Below are 19,022 nucleotides of genomic sequence, written 5' to 3'. Positions count from 1 at the left end.
AGCTTCTCCCTGACCGCAAGGACCTGCTCTTCCACAGCCCCTCCGCCCTGGCTGGGGTCTGCAAAACGGATTAAAACGCCGTGCTCTTAAAGCAGAAAAGCAACAGAGGAAGGCAGGGCAGTTCTGGACCACAGTGGTCGTCAGACTGGAGCTCCTGGAGAGAAAACCGTTCCGGGCTCCATATGCTGAATTAATTAGCTGCAGAGTATCTTCTATAAAAAGTCTGAGATACACAAATCAATCTCTTAAGAGAACAGAAAGGACTGAGAAATTACTTCTGAGAATAGAATTTAAAAAGCTCTTCTCCGCACACAAGTGCTTTATCCAAACGTGTGATACGCATTTCATGGCAGAACGAAAGCGTTTCCAGAGGTGAATTTTCAAGAGCACTTCAGCCTTCCCTGGTTCACTTTCATACTTTAGACAGGACTGATGGGACCTTGGGTCAAGGACCTGACTCCCCACGGGTTCCCCTCTGAAGGAAGGACACGTGGACAGGTGACCTCTCACGAGTCCTGAGAGTCTCCCGCCGCCCCGCCCCCTCGCCAAGCACTCACCCCTCAGCATGTTCTGCTGGTGCTTGGCCGTGCAGATCAGGCGGCTGATACCCTCGATGCACTGGCTCTTGGACTCCACATCCTTGTCCTTGGTTTTCTTGGGCAGAAACATCACTAGGAGGGAAAGGGCTGCAGGGCTCAGCCACAGTCCTCGGAACCCAGCCTCCCTGAGCCACCCACATTCCACAGTGGCCATGGCCGCCAGCCCTCCCACCCGCCCAGGTAGCCTCTGGCTGTGGCTGTGGTTGTGGTGACCTCGGGACCTGCAGGGCTGCCCCTCCGACTACCCCGACGGTCAGCCTGCCACCCCCACCTCACCCTTCTTGTTCTTCTCCTTGGTGACCACGGTCATGGACATGGCAGGCGTGGCCACAGCCTCGCCGCTGCCGGGCAGCCTGCTGACCTGGAGAGACCGGAAGGTGCACTTGAGCGTGTTTTTGGTGGCCGGCAGGTCCTTCTTCTCCACCTCTCGCTTCCTGTCTGCGGGCGGGGCTGCTGTCCAGTAATCCACCTGCAGCCCCATCAGCTCGGCGCCGACGCCCTGGCTGCGAAAGCAGAGGGGGCCTCACTCCTCTGTCCTGGCTCGGTGGCCGGCACGGGCGAGGAGGTGCCAGCTGGCGTCCGTGCTGCTCAATGCGGGGGGGGACGACCCGCAGTGGGCGCCCAGCAGAGTGGAGCCCCAGTCCTGGAGCCCACTGTGGTCCATTCCCTGGGCTCTTGGGACAGCCCAGTCTGGGCCTTGCGGGCGGGCACAGCGGCCGTGCTGAGGTCACCCGGGGGCGCCTGGGTCGCCACCCGTCTGCCCTGTCGAGCCACCCCTTTGAGTCTAGAGGGCCGAGGTCAACCAGCCTCAGCTGAGGTGTGCCCCCGCCCCCCAGCTGTGGGATCTGGGAGCAGCCCTGTGACCCTGTGACCCACGTGGGTGTGAGGACATCCTCAGACCCCTCAAGTTTTGTTTGGGTGAGTTCTACTCAAGAGAGAGCCCAGGGCGGCCGGGAGAGCTGCTGAACACCCCACGCCCTGGTCCCTACAGGGACCCACATCCAGCCACATGTTCCCTGACACCCCCCCCACCGTGCATGCGGAGCACCCCCCACTCACTTACTCGGTGTGGTTTCGGTCCCTGGCGCCATGAGGGCTGGGGGGGACACACCAGGTAGGTGCCCCTACCTCACGGGGCACCCGATCCCAAGCAAGCCCGTGTCTTCCCAGAGGCTGTTCTGAGCCCACCCTCTGGCCAGACCCTCGGGCTTCCTGGCATCCCGGAGGTGCGGCCAGCGGCCGGGAGCGATTGTCCGCATTCTCTGGCCATCGGGGGTGCTCTCAGATCGGGTGGGGCGGGGCGCCTGTGTGGCATGGCCACGTTTACCTGGGGGAGGACAGGCCCCCGCTCACTGACGGGGAGGAAGGCGGGGTAGGTGAGGCCTCCTTGGCCGCGGGAGACGTGGACGGCGGGGTGGACGAGAGCACGCTGGAGCCCGAGGGGGCTGCGTCATCCGAGTCACCTTTGGGAAGAAGTTGGGCAGCCTTGAGTGTCCCTGTGTCTCTGCCCCCAGGGCAGCCCCAGGGGCCGGAGAGGGCCCGTGCGGGGAGGTGGGAGACCCCGAGCTGGAGAGGAGCTGCCGGGCCTCCCACGGTGGGGCGTCCCTCCCCTTCCTGGCCCCGAGGGCAGGGAGCGTGGGGTCACCTGATGTGGCTGAGGACGGTTCCACGATTCCAACCTTCACCACCTAAAAGGCAACGGGACGCTGGCTGGCAGCAGTACCGGATCGTCGGCCAGCCCGACTGTCGGTGCCAGGGCTCCAGACGCAGGCCCAGTGCCGTCCTCCCTCCGCCGCCCGGCCGCTGCGTCCTGCCCCACCCTCCCTGGGAGCTCCTGGGGTGCGGCAGTGACCCAGTTCTTCCTGTACGCGGCACAGGACCCTCCCACGGCACGGGTGTGCTGGGGAGACTCCACAGAGCTGCGGAACCCCTCCGTGGCCATCCCGCCACCCGGGGGTGGGGGGCACAGGCTCCACACTCCGGCCCTCAGCAAACTGTGAGCATGTGTGGCCAGCCTGGCCCAGAGGTTGGTGAGACCCGGGCACTGGTATGCGGAACCCCTGCCCAGCGAGGGGCAGAGGTGGCTCTGGGGCCTGCCCCGGGCGCCCGGTCAGACAGATGCCATTCCAGACGGCCGTGCGGGCCAACCAGCGCGGGAGTCAGGAGTCACGTTAAGCGGGGACTCGTGCCTCGGTTACACAACGGTGTTTTAAGTGTCCACGGGGGGGCCTGCCCGTCACTACAGAAGGTTCCCCGAGACCGGCTGGACTCCTTCCCTCCCAGGAGGGTCGGCAGTGGCCCTGACGCCTGGCTAGGGTAAAACCACGGCCTGCTGGCCTGCTGCGCCTGGGCCCTGTCTGCCCCTGGCTCTCGCAGCAGGTGCCTGGGCCAGGGGCCACATGGGGAGGTAAGAGGCCGTGAAGCGTGGCATGGCCCGGCCGGCGCATAGGAAGTGAACTTCCCGATTCACACACACCGCAATCCCCACTGAGCAGCCTGGTGTGGAGGCAGCCCCGTCCCACAGCTCCTGAGAGACAGAAGCATCCCTCTGCCCCTCCCGGGGCACCCACCCACAGCCGAGTCTGACACAGGCCTCGTGCCCAGTCAGTGCCGAGAATTGGCCCCTCCTCGCCTCTAGGTGAGCTGTCTGCGTGCACAGGTCAGAGAGCTCACGGCCCAGCCCTGCTCCACACAGGAAGAAAACAAGAAGCTTTAAGAGGGCTGGGGGGCAGATTTTAAGGAATCCTCTGCTCAAATTGGTGAAGAAGGTTCTGGAACTTAAAGGCAGTGCAAGCATCCCAGCAGAGAAGTACTCACCCCTACAAAGGGGATGAACTTTTGTGAAGATTCCTCGTCAGGGCTAAGAACACAAGAAACACACAGTTACTCCTCTCTCGGTGTGGCTGGCAGTGCCCGCACCACACCCACACCTGTCCCTGCAGCGGCCCGACCTCCGACCCCAGGGTCATCTCTCTGCACCTAAGGTCAAGAGGCCAGCAGGGAGCTCCACGGGAGCCCAGCTTCCTGGGGGAATCTCTTGTCCATCCCAGGTGCCTGGTGCCCTGAGGGCCTGCATTCCGGCTGGGCCCCCGGACAGAGGTTTCCCACGTGTGTCCCGGGACACCACCCCCCGCCCCGCCCTGGACACTGGTCTTCCTCCAACACCGGGGGTGACCACAGCCGGGGTGTCTAGGTTTTCTCCAGATAGTCCGGGTGAAGTCCAGGGCAACCAGAGAGAGGAGACTGGGGCAGCGGCGGGTCCCAGGCCTCTGGCCTGCACACACCGTGCTCTGACAGAGCGACACCCCGAGAGCAGCCAGAAGGGGAGACTGAGGCTTCAGGGCCATGCTGTGGTCGGAGGCTAGCCAGCACTCGTGGCAGAGGAGGTGCCACACGGCTTCCCTGAGATCGCTGGTCACAGCCCATCCTCGGTGAAGGCAGCCATGTCCCAGGGCCCTCGGGGGGAGGAGGGCAGAAGCCAAGGGGATGTGGACCCCCTTCTGTCTTCCGTGGCCCAGGCGGGCACCCGTCCTGCCGCCCATTTCTGTACCGGGCATTTGGATGATGGGCCTCCACCTCGGGGCCTGGGCTGCAGCCTGAGTCGCTCTCCCCGGGGAGGGCTTGGCCACCAGGTGCACTTGGCCTCTAAGAGCGTCTCCTGGCCTGGGGAAGACCCACAGGGCAGGCCCAGTCCCGGGCCTCCTGTCCCTCCTGCGGCCTCCTTGCCTCTCCGGGCCATCCTCCCAGCTCTGCTTCAGTCTCACGTCCCCAAACCTCAGAGCTCACCCTCAGAAAGCTGTGCCCAAGGCGCTGGCCGGAAGGGGTCCCCGGGCACAGGGCCATTCAGGAGAAGTCCCTGCAGATGGCAGGCTCTCCAGCCCGCCCTTGTGGGGACAGAATTCCGTGCCTGGCCAGCACTCTCCACTAGACATGCACAGGGGCCAGCACGGAATGCACGCACGGCGCCCAAGGGCGGTCCCGGCAGGAGCTGCTGCCCCCTCCCTGCGGCCTGGCACCCGCGTGAGGGGACAGCAGCCGGCAGGCCCCTGGGCACCACCTGGACACGGGGGCCTCCGCCCCAGCATCGCCCATCACGCCTCCGAAGAAGGCCCGGCAGACGTCTCTGGACAAAAGAACCTACAGATTCGGGCCGTCCCACTGAAATGACCAAATCCCCAGCCTTTCTGACCTAAGGGGAACAGAGTTTATCCATTTCAGAGAACAGCAATTCGAACCCTGTGCCCGGCCGGCTTTCGCATGCGAGATGGTGCAAGACGGGGTCCTCAGGGGGTCCCCAGCCCGGTGTGGGGGAGGCTCCGCCCCACAGGGCCCCAGGACCCTCCCCACGAGCAGCACGCAGGGAAGGCAGACAGAGGCCTGCAGGGGCAGACAGGAAGCACGGCCACACAGGGATGTTGCTGGACTCTGAGAAGCCAAGCTGAGCCGCTGGGCCATGCAGACAACACTCAGCACTCGACACGCGCCCAGCGCAACAGGGGTGACACCGGCTTGCCTAAACTCGGGACACAGACGAACACGCGTGTGCCTCCGTGGTGAGGGCCCCTGGGTCTGGCTCATGAGACCACAAAACGTGCCTCAACAGGACACTGGGGGCACAGAGCTGAGGGGTGCCAAGGACACGGGGCGCTGGGCGTTCCCCACCCCGGTGCCCTGAGGGAGCCTCCCGGGCCACACACAGCCTTTGTGGTCTGACCACAGGCCACGGACCGGGTGCTGTGTAGACCGTCCGTGCAGGTGTTCTCACAAGGGACAAGTGGAGACAGGCCCCGAGGGCCATGCCCACCGCACACCTGCTGCTGGTCTCCTGACCCATCTGTTCTCTGTCACCATCTGCTGACCCCCTGGTCCTGGGCTCTGAGGGTGGCCAACACACTGGGCCTTCACGGGGCTCCACCCAGGGTGTCTGGAGCCCCCACCCCAGGTGCCGGTGTCACCACTGTGACGCACAGGTGGGGGCAGGAGGCACGGGACGAGGGCCAGGGTTCCCTAAAGCCCTGGCTTGAGGCTCAGAGGAGCCAGCGTGGGAGAGACGAGACACTGTGGCCAGGCAGCGAAGCAGGCTGCGGGCTTCTGCGGCAGTCGGCGGGCACACCGCGGCTGGCCTTTCTTTAGTCACAAAGGCTTGTTTAGCAGGACAACGTGGGGGCTCAGACCCCTCCTCCTGGTCTGTCTCGGGGTTCAGCAGGAACACTGCCTAGAGCCCGGTGACCCTGCCCTGGCTGGGCTTTCCCAGGAGAGAAAGAACCCAAGACCCGGGGTGGGAACAGGGTCCCAGGGGAGGGACCTGGCAGGCAGGCCGCCAGGACAGGAAAGGGGGCCCCAAATGAAACGGCAGCTCCAGGCAGGTCCCAGTGTTTGGTTCCCAGCGTGCAGGTTTTCAGAGGGTGGAGCCACCCGGGGGTGGGGGGGAAGCCCTTCACTGCACATAGGGGGTCTTAGTGGTCTGGCCACCCGTCCAGTTCAGCCACAAGAGTCGGCTGGGAAACCCTCTGTGCTGCTGTCCGCAGCCCCGCGGCCCAGGCCAGGGCGAGGCTCCGAGTGCGTGCCACCCCAGGGCAGGCCCCCCACCCTTCTGCCTGGATACCCCGCCTGCAGGATCAGCATTCATGCTGTCCTTGCGGGGGATGGGGGGAGCCCGCGAGCCAGGTTCACAAATACATTGAGCCGATAAGGAGGCCCGCACGCGGCCGATGTGGCATCAGTGGACAGTGTCTCGTGGTGGTACCCCATGCACCTGCTTCTAATTTGAGAGGTGGGGCCGGCGTGGCTTCAGAAACACGGACACTCACTGAGAAGCTAAACGTGGCCACGTCTTCGGCTCAGACTCTGGACTGAAACGGACAGAGGAAAGCCTGTCCAGCCCGATGTCTCGGTTCCTTCAACCGGGTGGGGGCCCGAGAGCAGAGTCCTGACCGGGGTGGGGGCGGCCACCTGCCTGCTGCCCAGCTGGGGGGCCCTGCCTGGCAAGGCGCCACCCCTCCCCGGCCCACAGAGAGGTGGCTGGAGGGTAAGGGACGCACCCCACCTGCTCACGCTGCTAAACAGCCCTAAAGACCAGCCTGGGGACAGGGGGCAGGGGTGCAGACCCAGGGACAGCGGTACCTGAGGGTAAAGTCAAAATGAAAGTTCTTTTTCCTTTTCAGAAAGCCACCAAGAGAGAAAACACAGACACGTTACTGTGCTGAGGGACAGGACGTGCCTGCAGGTGCAGCTTGGGGACGGCACGGCCCTCGCTCAGGAAGAGCCGGGGCTGCGGGCTGACCCCTCGGGAGGGCCGTCCCGCGCCCCGCGGACACCGGCAGAGACGCTGCGGTCTGCGGGGCCCGCCCTGCAGCCCACCTCCCCACCGCCCGGGCCCTGGCCCTCGCCCACTTGGGCCTGGCAGCCAGACCTCTGCCCGCCCTCAGCCCCAGTGCCCGCTGCTGCCCGGCGTCCTGCCCCGGGGCAGAGCGAGAACTGTCTGCCGGCCGGGAAGCCGGGCGGTCGAAGGAGCCTGTGCCTGTGTTCCAGCAAGCAGGTCGCTGCTAGGGCTGGGCAGTGTGACCGCTGCCTCTGACCCTTCACGGTGAGAAATTCCAACATACGCAATGGAAAACACCAGACTGCCTTCTTCTGACCGATACGGAGGAGGGCCTGGGGCTGCCAGGCCCACCCGAGGCTTCCCCCAAGCCCAGCCGGGTTTGTCCCTGAAGGCCACCCCGAGGAGCCCCCAGCGTGCTGCCCAGCGGACCGAGAGCCGCAGCCACAGTGGCCCGTGTCTGCGGCGTGGAGCCGGGTGTACCGGTACCCACCCTCCCCCTCCAGCCCTGGCCACGGCCTGTCCAGCCCGGGGCCCAACAAGGTACCTCTTCTGCTTGTAGGTCAGCATGGCCTCCGCGATGGGCAACTGGTGGGCGCAGTTGGCACCCGCGATGTACTGCGTGATCCTCGACACGATGTCCGGGGTGTCCTGCGCTGCAGGAGGAAGCCGGGCAGGGTCCGTGGGGTGCCACGCCTCTCCCCCCACTCCACCTGTCTGCCCAGGGCCCAGCCCAGGAGCAGTGGCCATGCTGAGGGCGCCAGAGGGGGCCCTCTGCCCTCCCCGCTCAAGGGTTCCCGGGCAAGGGCAGCAAGGCCGCTCCAAGTCCCCAGGAGCCCCCGCCCCGGGCCCCAGCGGCCAGCCCCGAGGCCCACGGTGGACAGAGGAGGGCACCCAGCTGCTTCTCACAGAGGCGCGGCGGGGGCGGGGAAGCCTCGCGGCCTCACCCGCCAGCTCACCCCGGGCCTCACCGGTGCTCTGGGCCTCCAGCTTGTTGAACAGGTCTTTCCAGGCCAGGTCCTGGAAGAAGTTATTGTAGCGGTAGTCCACGGAGCCCAGGTACCTGGCCACAGGGTGGGAGCCTGCGAGCCACGGGGGGGGGGGGGAGGTCAGGCCACGGAGTCCACGGCGTTCACCCGGACAGACGTGCTGTGCGGCCCCGCCAGAGCCCTCCCCATGGGCTGGGGGGCATCCTGCAGACCACAAGCGGGGCTCGGGCGCCAATGAGTCTCCCCCCACGATCCAGCACTTTCCGACGCGCTGACGTTTACGGATTTGGTCATAAAACGAATCGCGTAAGCAAAAACGAAGAGTGCGGTCACCCAGGGTTTGATGACGTAAAAGGGCTCGTGACCACCCCCACCCTATCTGTGACGACAGCATGGCGTGAGGTGCGTGCGGGGCCGGCACGAGAGGGGCGCGTGTGGCGCATCGCCCCCCACCGCGTCCGCGAGCCCCTCACCCAGCGGGATGATGAGGAAGCGCATGTAGCCCAGCCAGTCGGGCGTCTTGTGGGACAGCTGCTCCACGAAGAGCCGCAGGACGGCGCTGAGGTAATGCTGCGCGCCCGCCACGGCGATCTTCACGGGGGTGGGGGGCTGGGAGTTGCAGTTGCAGCTGAGGCCCCGAGGGCAGGACACAGAGGGGACAGAGGCCTCAGGGCGCTGTCCCTGCTGCCAGGACCACCCCACTGCGCCCGAGGGGTGTCCCCAGGGGCCCGGGCACACACCGCTCAGGACGAAGGGAGCACCGTGCCCCCTGAGCCCCGAGGGGGTGGGGCCCGACACCCAGAACCCCCAGACAGCAGGGTCACCGTGCCCCCTGGGCGGGGCGGGGGGGGGGCCTGCTGGCCACACCCAGGAGGCCCCCGATGGTGGGTCTCTGCCAGGAGCCCCCCTGCACCGCAGGAACTCCCACCAGCGCCCAGATCTGCACAGAGGACGGGGCGTGGGGAGCCGGTGGGCGGGCACATCTGGAACCCGCCCGCAGCCCCCAGGGCAGAGCCACAGGCAAGGCTGGGGCGCAGGGACCCCGACAGACACCCGGCTGCCACACGTGTGGCAGTTGGACTCACTATCTCTGTATCCGCGAGACGATGGTGCTGAAGGCCGCCTGCACGTCAGCCGCGGAGCAGGTGCACACCACGGGGAGCGCGTGTCTCTGCAGGACTTCCGACAGGAACTGGGAGCGAGGGGCGGGCGGAGCCTCAAAGCTCCACCCAGCCTCGCTGTCAGCTCCACGCCTCGCAAGGATGGGCACGTGCTCTCCGCCCCCGCAGGGAGGATACCCCCCTCCCCCCTGCTCCCCCCCCCCCCCCCCCCCCCCCGCAGAAAGGACAGCGCCCTCCCCACCTGCCCCTGCCAGTCGGAGGTGTTGACGAGAATGATGTTTTCAGGTAGCTGGTCGTCAGAAATGAGGATGTGGTTTAGCTGGTCGTACACGGTCTTCCTGGGGATCTGCAGACGCAGGCCCGTCCACACCAGGTGGGAAGGGCACCGCGTCCCGTCGCCCGCCCAGCTGACCCCTGCCCCAGCGGCCACCCGGGAGCGGGGAAGGACAGCCCGGTCCCGTTCCTGCTCAGGAACCTGGCTCTGCTTTGGACAGAGGTCACTGGGCTGTAGACACCGTGGGTCGGTCAGATCCCACCCTCGAGCTGCCCGGCCGGGTGGGTGGGCGGTGTCCGTGACCTCCTCTCCTGGAGACGCACCTGCAGCTGGCTCCTCGTGTCCGGGCAGCGCTCGTTGTCCAGGCTGTTGGCCCGCTCATTCTGTGGCCGGGCTGGCTGCCGCTCCTTCAGGGATGTGCTGCGGCCCCGGCGGCCAGCCTGCTTCCCCTCGGACCTGTGGGGGACCAGGACAGGCTGGGGCAGGCCCACGTGCTCACTGCCCAGGGAAGGGGGCTCTCAGCGGTGGGGCTGTGGTGGATTCACGTGGGGCGGGTGGCGGGCGAGGGGCTCATCCATGGGGTGAGTGTGGAGGCCACGAGCACACACGCACGTGCTTTAAACCCGGCATGAGGCCCGATTAAACTTGTGCAAGCAGAGAAGGGGTGGGGGCACCACAGCAGCCCCGCTGTCCCTCCAGGGCCTGGCCGCCCTGCAGAGGGACGTCCTGGGGTGGGAACGGGGGTTCTGGCCGTGGTGCAGGCACAAGGCCGACCGCAGCTGGGAGTTCGGCTAGGTGCCCAAGGTGAGGAAGGGCACATCACAGGGAGGGGCATAGAGATGACCCCCAGACTGACCAAGATGGGTGGGGGGGGCAGGTGAGACAGCCTCTGAGAGTGTCTTCCCATGCAAAGCTGCAATTCAGACCCCCACTTCGATGGCTCTGAGAGGCAGGTCCAGGCCCGGGGCTCCAGTGTTGGACCTGGAGCCACTGTCTGGGGGCTCCTGACCTTGACGGCATTGGGCACCCCCTCCCACACCGGCATCTCGTGTCACACAGGTCCATAAGGTACAGGTGGCGGAAAATGTGAGACGGCCACAGGAACCACACCTCAGCCCCAGCAGGCCTGCTGGCTGCAGACAGGGTGCAAGGGGTCCACTGTGGACCCCCAGGTGGGCCGAGATCTCTGTGCTTCTAAGTGACTCTCATCTGGTCAGAAGGGGCCCTGCCCACCACACCGGCCCACGTGGGCAATGCCCGGCCAACAGCCTCCCCAGGGCATGCTGTCACCTGGTGGAGGGGATGACAAGGGACTCTGTCTTGGTGATCCGCCCACTGGGCGGCAGCTTCTCGGTGAACATGTCCAGGGCGGAGGTCTCCACCTCCGGGCTGTCCTCCGGCTGTGCAGGCTGCTCCCCAGGGGCGGGGGTGCTCTGATGTGCAGAGAAGGAGGCTCGTTGGGAATGCGCACCCTGTGGGGGCCTCCCGAGGGCCGGCCTCACACCCGGCAAGTCCCTGGTTTGGGTGGGGGTGTCTGGGCCTTTTTTGGGTTCGCAACTTTCTGCACATGGTATGGACATGCTGGCCTGGGGAGCCGAGCTGACCCCCACATCCAACCACAGGGCTCCTGGTCTCAGCTGCTGGGGAGACCGGCACCAAACCTCCTCCAAATCTCCCTAAAACCTGCCCTCTGGTCCCAGACATCTTCCTTGAGAACCTCCATGAGAGAACAGGGGCCAGAACCCAGCATTCACAGTGCCTATGCTGACAGCAAAGCAGGGGGACACCCACTGTCCCCAGTGATCCGGGGGGTCCTGACCGTGCCCTGAGGGTAGAGGTGAATCCAGGGGGCCCTGATTGTCACCCAGGATCGAAGCAAATCAGGGGAACCCTGACTGATCCTCTGCCTGGGGATAAATCCAGGAGAGTCCTGAAAGTCCCCTGAGATGGGGGTGAATCCAGGGGATCCCTGAGCATCCCCCAGGGTGGGGGTGAATCCAGGGGAACCCTAACCATCACCCAGCGTGGGGGTGAATCCAGGGGAGCCCCGACCATCCCCCGGGGTGGAGGTGAATCCAGGGGGCCCTGACCATCCCCCGGGGCGGGGGTGATTCCAGGGGACCCTGACCATCCCCTGGGGTGGGGGTGAATCCAGGGGAACCCTAACCCATCCCCCAGGGAGGGGGTAAAATCCAGGGAATCCCTGACCATCCCCCAGGGTGGGGGTAAAATCCAGGGGAACCCTGGCCATCCCCCAGGGTGGGGGTGAATCCAGGGGGCCCTGACCATACCCTGGGGTGTAAGGTAAGGACCTGAGTGTCGAGCCCTGCCCCGCGGGCTCAGACCCCTAAAGACAGTGTGTTAGTGGGCTCTGTGCTTGCACAAACGAACGTGCTCTGGGCCTGCTCACGTGGGGCACCGTGTCAGAGACGCTGTCGCTCGGCTGCTTGCCTCCCAGGGCCCGGGTCTTCTCGGGCACATCAGCCTGTGTGGACCAGATGGGAATCAGGGCATATTTAATGATGGGCACGGAGGCTGGCTCACCTCCAGGCAGGGGGATCTGGGATTGGGGGGCAGCCTGGGAAGACTGGCCAGGGCTTCCTTAGACTGAAGGCTCAGGTCACCCCGTGACAGTGACCTGGCATCAGGCAGGGAGATTCCAGCCACACGCAGACCCAAGAGCACGGTTAGCTCTGGGCTGGTCTGACACTGGTGTGTAAGCAACACCCTGAGGGATCAGAGACGGGAAACCCTGGAAGGCCCACCCCGCTCACCGGACTCGGGGGCTCCTTGTGGCTCCGGACGCTGTGGACGCTCCCGATTTCCGTCTGCGAGCTGGAGTGTGACAGCCCTTCGAAGTAGGGCCTGGGCATGGGGACGGAGACAGGTCACCCTCCAGGACCCTCCCCAGGCTGAAGGCTCAGCCATTGTGCCCTGGGGTCTGGCGGCCACACAGGGCTGGGATGGGGCAAGGGAACCACAGCCCAGGAGAGGTTGCCCTGCGGCCCACATCAGCTCCTCCACTGGCTCTGACACCCACAGCCCAGGACCTCACCCCCGAGCCCCGCCCCCTCCTGGCCTGACACCCACAGCCCAGGACCTCATCCCTGGTCCTGCCCTGCCCCCTCCTGGCCTGCACCCGGGCTGCACCCAGCAGTTCTGTTGGAGGGCCAGCAGGCCAGCCAGGGGACCTCAGGCTCCTCAGCCAGCTGGCAGGAACACAGGCTCAACAGTGCAATGACGGTGGGGTCAGCAGGATCTAGCAACCCCAGGCAGACCAGGCCAAGTACCTTGTCCCCAGCAGACAGCTGGGGAGAGGGTGGGGGGACTCAGATTCGAAGAGACTTAGAAGCCTTTCAAGCTGATACGGTGGACAGGGGGCACATGGTCTGGTGCCAAAGCCACCAGGGAGAGAGAAATGTGGGAGTGAGGGCAGAAACAGTGCCCGAGACGTCCACGCAGACTCCCAGAACTGTGAGCACCAGCTGCCAGTGACCTGGAGGTGGCCTGGGTCAGCCAGCGGCCGACAGGAGCAGGGCCTGTCCCAGTGGACGGGGGCAAAGCCCAAGGGGCCTCGGGAGGTGGGTGGGCAGCAGGCAAGAAGCTGGGCCCCTGGAGCCAGGGTGAAGGCCAGAGGCAGACACCTGAACCAGAGCCCGCAGATGCCACAGGTGCACCCACAGTAGGACAACCAGAGGCTCAGCAGCTGCACAGAAAGCCCACCCTCCCCCCACGTGTGCGTCTCCATCCAACCACACATCCACCACCATGTGAAAAACAAAACCAGGAGGCCACGGGGGCTCTGGACTGCCACGTGGCCCCCTCTTGGCAGCCTGCCCGGACCCCACAGTGATGCCCCCAAGACGGGCCACACGCACTCCTGCCCTCCCCTGCCCCGGCCAGGCAGATGCCCTGCTCCTTGGGGACATGCCCGCTCCCCTCCCCTGCGCACAGGGAGGCCCTGTGGTCCCAGCAGCCCGTCTCCCCACTGCACAGAAGGGCCTCTCCTGTGATGGTCGCCTCAGCCCAGCTGGGACCTCAGGAAGACCCCCGGGCACCCTCCACACGTAGAGCCCCTGCCCCTCCATCCCTGACCCTGCAAGGCCTCCAAACTGGTCTCCTGTCTTCATGCTCCCAAGCGCATTCCAGAGAGATCCCTCCAGAACACAGGCTCCCCGTCCCACCCTGCCACAGCCTGCGTCCCCTGCCACATGTGGGGGGCCACGGAGTGCTCACCTGGGGTTCCACAGAGATCCCTCCAGAACACAGCCTCCCCCATCCCCCCCCACCCCCCCGCCACAGCCTGTGCCCCCTGCCACACCTGGGGGCCACGGGGTGCTCACCTGAGCTTTGGTTTGGGGGTGCTGAGGACACTGTCATCATCCTCCAGGTCAGGGCCACTGTCACTGGGGTTCTCCATGTCCAGCGTGTCATACAGAAGGTCCAGGTCCTCCTCTGCCTCGGGGACACGCTCTGCAGGGTCCTGCTCTGAGTCCAGGACCTACGATGACGTCAGACGTGTGAGCGCACGCACGAGGGGTGGGTGGGGGTCCCCTCGGCAGGACAGGTGGGAAAAGGACGCAGAGCCGCCGAGCACCCTTTGTCCAGCAGGTGCCAGAAGTCCAGCTGTGCCAGACGCTGGGGTGACCCCGGGGGCCTCCAGTCACGGGGTGCCGGCACGGCTGGGCCACTCCTCCCCGTGACTCAGGCTTCCACACAGAAGCGCACAGCTGGCACAGGCCAGCACCACAGCCACACGGGAGATGTTCCCTCCCCAGGGCCTCCCTGGCCTCTCACTGTCCCCTCTCCTCCTCCTCAGGCACCCACTGAACCGACTTCTGTCCCGCGCGTTCGTCCTCTTCCGGAACGTCAAGGAGGTGGAGCCACACGGAGAGCGGCCCTCTGCGGCCCTCTCGCTCGGCGCGGCGCAGTAAGACCCGTCTGCGCGCTGTGTCTGCCCGCAGCGAGGCCCTGCCACCGCCCGCCCCGTCCGCGGTCTAGCCACCGCCAGGGGGTGGACGTTCTGGGGTTTGCCACTGTAGACGAAGCCTCTGTGACCGTTGAGTCTGCGTGGATGTGCCCGGGTCTCTCGTAGGTAAACGCCAAGAATGCCATCACTGGTGGAATCGCCTGGAAGAGGGCCTGCTGCACACCCCCGCCAGCGTCTCCCTGCTCCGCTCGAAGCCGCAGCTGCCGGCGGGCGTCGCGTGGGGCTCGGTGAGGTTCTCGCTTGCGCCTCCGGGACGCCTCGTGATGCCGGGCACCTTCTCGTGGGTTTGCTGGCTGTTTATGTATCTTCTTCGGGGAAAACGTCTCGTCAGACCCTCTGATCAGCTGTTACGCTGGACGATTAATTTCTTACCCGTGTCGTCTTCGTATTTGGGGTTGTACGTTTTCCATCTTCTGGGTACTGGTCTCTTATGGGATCTACGATTTGTAAAACCCTTCCATCTCATGGCCACCATTTCATCTTCTGGAAGGTTGTTCGGAGCACATGAGTTTTATGTTTTGATGGGGTCTGACCCCTGGTTTTCTCTTTGGCTCCCGTGCTCCTGTGTCCTACCGCCAAGACCACTCTTCTGTTTTCTCCTAAGACTTCCACAGTGTAAGTTCTTATATTTAGGTCTTCAGTCCATTTTGAGTTGGTGTTTGTACATGGTGTGAGGTAAGGGTCCAGCTCCACCCTTCAGCACTTGGAATCTAGCGGTACCATCGCTATTTGCCGAAAAGCCTATTTCCCCCCCATCGGGTGGTCTTGGCATCCTTGCCAGAAATCAATTGACCACAAATAGAAGGATTCAGGGCGCCTGGGCAGCTCAGTCAGTTAAGCGTCCGACTTCGGCTCAGGTCACGATCTCCTGGTCTGTGAGTTCGAGCCCCGCGTCAGGCTCTGTGCTGACAGCTCGGAGCCTGGAGCCTGCTTCGGATTCTGTGTCTCCCTCTCTCTCTCTGCCCCTCCCCCGTTCATGCTCTGTCCTTCTCTCGCTCAAAAATAAATAAATGTTAAAAAAAATTTAAATGGATTCACTTCCGGTCTCGCTGATCATACGGTCTTGATTACCATACCTCTTCCTGAGTTTTGAAATTAGAAAGCATCATTGCTTCAATTTCGTTCTTTTTAACAATCGCTTATTCTCTTTGTTCTGGGTCCCTTGCGTTTCCACTTTTAGGACTAGCTGGTCTACCAACAGGCAGCTGGGGATTTGACAGGGACCCTCCCGAATCTGTGGAGCGATCTGGAGAACCCGATTCCAGTGCCTGCGTCGGAGAGCAGCTGACCTCCCGGAGCTTCATATGTGTGGACGGGTGGCCATTGCCCTCAGTTCTGTCACAACCACGTGTGCCAGTGACACCTGGGACACTTACCTGCCACCCCTCCCGGGTAGATCCAGAACCTGTGGACTAGCTTTCCTCTGCCCACACGGAAGGTAAAACCAAAGCATTTTTCTTCTGGTTATAAAAGTGAGCAAACCCATCACCACACACTTGGGGTGGCAAACAGCTAAGAGAGGGAGCTCCGGTGCCACGGCGCGTCCGTGGTGGGGGGCGGGTGTGTGGCGATGGGGCCCACAGAAGCTAGTCTCTGCTCAACTCCGCAAACCTGAAGCTGCTCTAAACATACAGTCGGCTTAGAACCAACAGGAAACACATGGTCACAGCCCAAATGACGTCCAGCCTCCCTCCTGGTCTGTTCCCTGGGTTGTGATTCGAGAGACACGTAGGCAGCCGCTGCTCGACCCCCGAGGTATCATGGGAGCCCTGGGGGCCACAGGACGGTCAGAGGCAGAGCCAGGATGTGGCCCGGGTGCCCCCAGAGCCCTCGCCTCATCAGGACACCCCACCGTGGGCCTGGGGGGCAGACAGGATCTCACTCACCTCATCTGACACTTTAAACCTCCGCAGCAAGGCCACGACCTTCTGCTTGAAGTTTTGTTGCTGCAAGGCAAGTGGGACAGAATCAGAACCGAAGGGGGTGGGTTCCCCGCGAAGGACACAGCGGGCTGCCAGGGGCAGCCGGCAGGAGAGAGGTGCCTGGCGCACAGTCTGTACGGGCTCCCGCGAGCGCGGCTCTCGCCCGCCAACAGCGCTGACCCTTCGCAAGCATTAAGAACCACAGCCGCGCCGGACTTAGTAACAGACCCAGGAGGGGCGCGGGGAGGGCGTGTGCCGTCCCTATGGCTCTTCCCTCGGCCTCCTGTGGCTGGCCCCTTGCCACGGCACCGCCTTCCTCCTGTAGGACCCAGGGGTGGGCACGGGCTGGGCAGGGGGGGCAGCGAGGGCTCCGCAGAGACCCCAAGCTCCCTGTGTGCCCAGCGCTGCGCTGGGCCTCAGAGTCCGAGCTCTGGCTATGGACTGAGGCAGCCACCCTCAAGGGGAGCCACGCTCCCCTGCACGGACACCCAGTGTAAACAGAGGCTCACACAGGTGCTGTCGTGCCCCCAGCCGGGGCCTCCAGAGGAGGTGGGGAGGTGTCTGGGCTTGTGCCCCGTGGCCTTTTACCCCGTGTCCACCCACCGTGCTGGGGGGCCTCAGCCCACATGCAGCAGCAGCTTGGCTCTGGGAGCTCTCCCCGGGGTGGGCGTCCTGTGATGGGCCTCCACCTCCGTCTGGAGCTCCCCCCACCCGCCTACAGGCCTGCCCAGGCCCCAGGGCCTCTGTGCTGGGCGGGCCCAGAGGCTGAACAGAAACAAGGGACTGGCCTCACTCAGGGAAGGGGACAGCCTCCCAGCTCTGTTCCTCTGCTCTTGGGAGTGGCCTGAGCAGGACGGGCTGGGGGGGGGGGGGGGTTGCCCCGCCTCCTCCCCTGCCCCCCAGGGCCAGGAGCCACGGGCCCCCCCGGGGTGAGCTCTAGGACCCCCTGCCAGAGAATAAAGAACAATGGCCAGCGGCTCCTGGAGTCGTGGCCTGGGCCTCAGGGGAAGCCAGCAGAGCCAGATCAGGGGGACGGCGCCCCACCTCCCGACCCCCACCCAGGGCCCCCCCAACCCCGACCCCCCCACCCTGCCCCAGTGTTAGTAAAACCAGTTTCCACCGACCCTGGTCATGGACGCCGTTCTTACTATCGATCGCCGCTGCTTCTTGGGCTTGCCCACATCGAAGTCCTCCTCGTCCAAGTCCTGGGGAGACACGGAGCCCCGGGCTGGGAGGACTGCCCTCCTCCCCTCTGCTTCCCCTCCCAGTGCCTCCCGCACGCGGGCCCCTCAGGAGGGTCCAGGGCTGTCTGCCGGGGGCTGGGCGGCTGCGGGGAGCCCTGAGGCCACATCTCCCAGGTGGCCGCACGTCCCGCACGCCAGGCCCCAGGTTACCTGCCCTTGCACGGCATCGTCACTGGCCTCCTGCTCAGAGGAGAAGCTCTCGTACTCCTCCTCAGAGTAGTTATCTACGGAACGAGCAAATGGAACAGGGAGTGCCTTGAGATTCCGACCGGTGTCCCGGCAATGAGGCAGCAGCCAGAGGACCGAGCCCTGGGCACCCGCAGCCCCCACGGGCACTTCCAGGTGGGGGCAGGGCCGCACCTCCCGGCTCCCACAGCGGCCCCCGTGGGCCTCAGACAGTTCAGCCTGGATCTCGTGCCTGACTGGCTCCCCCACGTGCCCTCCCACACCTCAGGGGAACAGCGGCCCCATCGTGACGGTGGCAACAGCCACGCCAGGGTCTGTGCCAGACTCCGGAAGGCATCGTGGCCAACCCTGTCACCTCCTGCTGAGCTTGCAGCTGTGGGGCGCGGGGACGGGACGCGCGGGACACGGGGTGCGGGGCGCGGGGACGGGACCCCCAGCCTAGGTTCCCAGAGCAGGCACGATGTTGCCGTGAGGGTGCAGTCCAGAGGGAAACCCACAAACCCTCTCGGCCCCCCGCCCCGGCCTCTCAAACCCGGCAGGACGGGAAGGCAGACACACCTGTGGACTTGGCCTTGGGCCCAGCCTGCATGGCACTGTCCTCGTGGTCAATGGGCTGGCTGGACAGGGAGAAGATCCAGATCTCGGCCACCTTCACGGAGGCCTCCTTGACGCTGCTGCAGAGGCTCAGGACCTGGCCGCCCTCGGAAGGGTGCTGCATCACCTGGGGGCGGCGCAGGGCTGGGCGCTAGAAAGCACACCGGGCAGCGCCACCCTCCGGGTGCACGTGAGCAACGGCACGCGGCAGGCAAGAGACACAACCGTGGGGCAGCCTGACAAGGGGAGGCACGGGACACGGGTGTGGGGGCCGCGGGAGGCCACTGGCCAAGAACGGGGCGGGGGATGGGGGGTCGGCACTAGGCTCTGCCGCTGGGGACTGGAGGCTGTCAGAGAGGGGAGGAGCTGGGCCGCAGCGAGCAGCGTGTGAGGCTGTGGCTGTGGGCCACCAACCCCGGAGACCCAAGTCCAGGGGCCTGTGTCTGCGGGGGACCAAGGAGGACCGGCCAGCAGCGTGGGCTGGGGGTCTCGTGCGGCAGAGCCAACGCCCGCCAGGCTGGCCCACCTGGCCGGTGAGTCCTTAGAGCCATTCCGGTCGGGAGAAATTTCCAGTAGACCAGGGAGAGGGGCACCGCCTCCACGCACCCCGTGCGCCAGCCCGGGTGAAAGCCTGCACCCCACACCCATCCCTCAACCCAGTACCGCCACTGTCCGAGCCCCGCATGGGCGTCCCGGGCCAGATGAGAAGGGCCGAGGGGCACGGGGTCAGGCTGGTCAACCCACTCACACGTGGCGCCCTGCCCTGCCCTGCCCTGCCCCAGGC

The 19,022-nt window shown here is 65.2% G+C and overlaps 1 protein-coding gene across 11 annotated transcripts in view; it reads right to left on the bottom strand.

The window, feature by feature from the left end:
- Positions 1-19,022, bottom strand: part of PACS2 (phosphofurin acidic cluster sorting protein 2) — a 55,053-nt gene that overhangs the window by 3,054 nt on the left and 32,977 nt on the right. For 2 of the 11 annotated variants that reach the window (XR_008299761.1, XM_053225060.1), the window contains exons 5-24: positions 18,203-18,365; positions 17,609-17,682; positions 17,339-17,419; positions 16,179-16,238; positions 13,646-13,803; positions 12,077-12,167; positions 11,713-11,787; positions 10,593-10,735; positions 9,626-9,800; positions 9,270-9,374; positions 8,993-9,099; positions 8,381-8,535; positions 7,878-8,000; positions 7,466-7,574; positions 6,723-6,755; positions 3,417-3,459; positions 2,245-2,287; positions 1,927-2,062; positions 876-1,102; positions 558-671 (exon numbers count right to left, since the gene is read on the bottom strand). Coding sequence is in view for 10 of the 11 variants with exons in the window: in XM_053225060.1 (XP_053081035.1) it covers positions 558-671; positions 876-1,102; positions 1,927-2,062; positions 2,245-2,287; positions 3,417-3,459; positions 6,723-6,755; positions 7,466-7,574; positions 7,878-8,000; positions 8,381-8,535; positions 8,993-9,099; positions 9,270-9,374; positions 9,626-9,800; positions 10,593-10,735; positions 11,713-11,787; positions 12,077-12,167; positions 13,646-13,803; positions 16,179-16,238; positions 17,339-17,419; positions 17,609-17,682; positions 18,203-18,365 (2,215 nt within the window). In the remaining variant the exon portion in view is untranslated. Of the gene's footprint in view, positions 1-557; positions 672-875; positions 1,103-1,926; positions 2,063-2,244; positions 2,288-3,416; positions 3,460-6,722; positions 6,756-7,465; positions 7,575-7,877; positions 8,001-8,380; positions 8,536-8,992; positions 9,100-9,269; positions 9,375-9,625; positions 9,801-10,592; positions 10,736-11,712; positions 11,788-12,076; positions 12,168-13,645; positions 13,804-16,178; positions 16,239-17,338; positions 17,420-17,608; positions 17,683-18,202; positions 18,366-19,022 lie in introns of those variants that run through there. The other 9 variants (XM_053225062.1, XM_053225061.1, XM_053225064.1 and 6 more) reach the window with 9 other exon arrangements.

Source organism: Acinonyx jubatus, chromosome B3 (assembly GCF_027475565.1).
Source record: "Acinonyx jubatus isolate Ajub_Pintada_27869175 chromosome B3, VMU_Ajub_asm_v1.0, whole genome shotgun sequence".
NCBI classification, from domain to species: domain Eukaryota; kingdom Metazoa; phylum Chordata; class Mammalia; order Carnivora; family Felidae; genus Acinonyx; species Acinonyx jubatus.
This window is presented reverse-complemented; position numbering and strand designations above follow the sequence as displayed.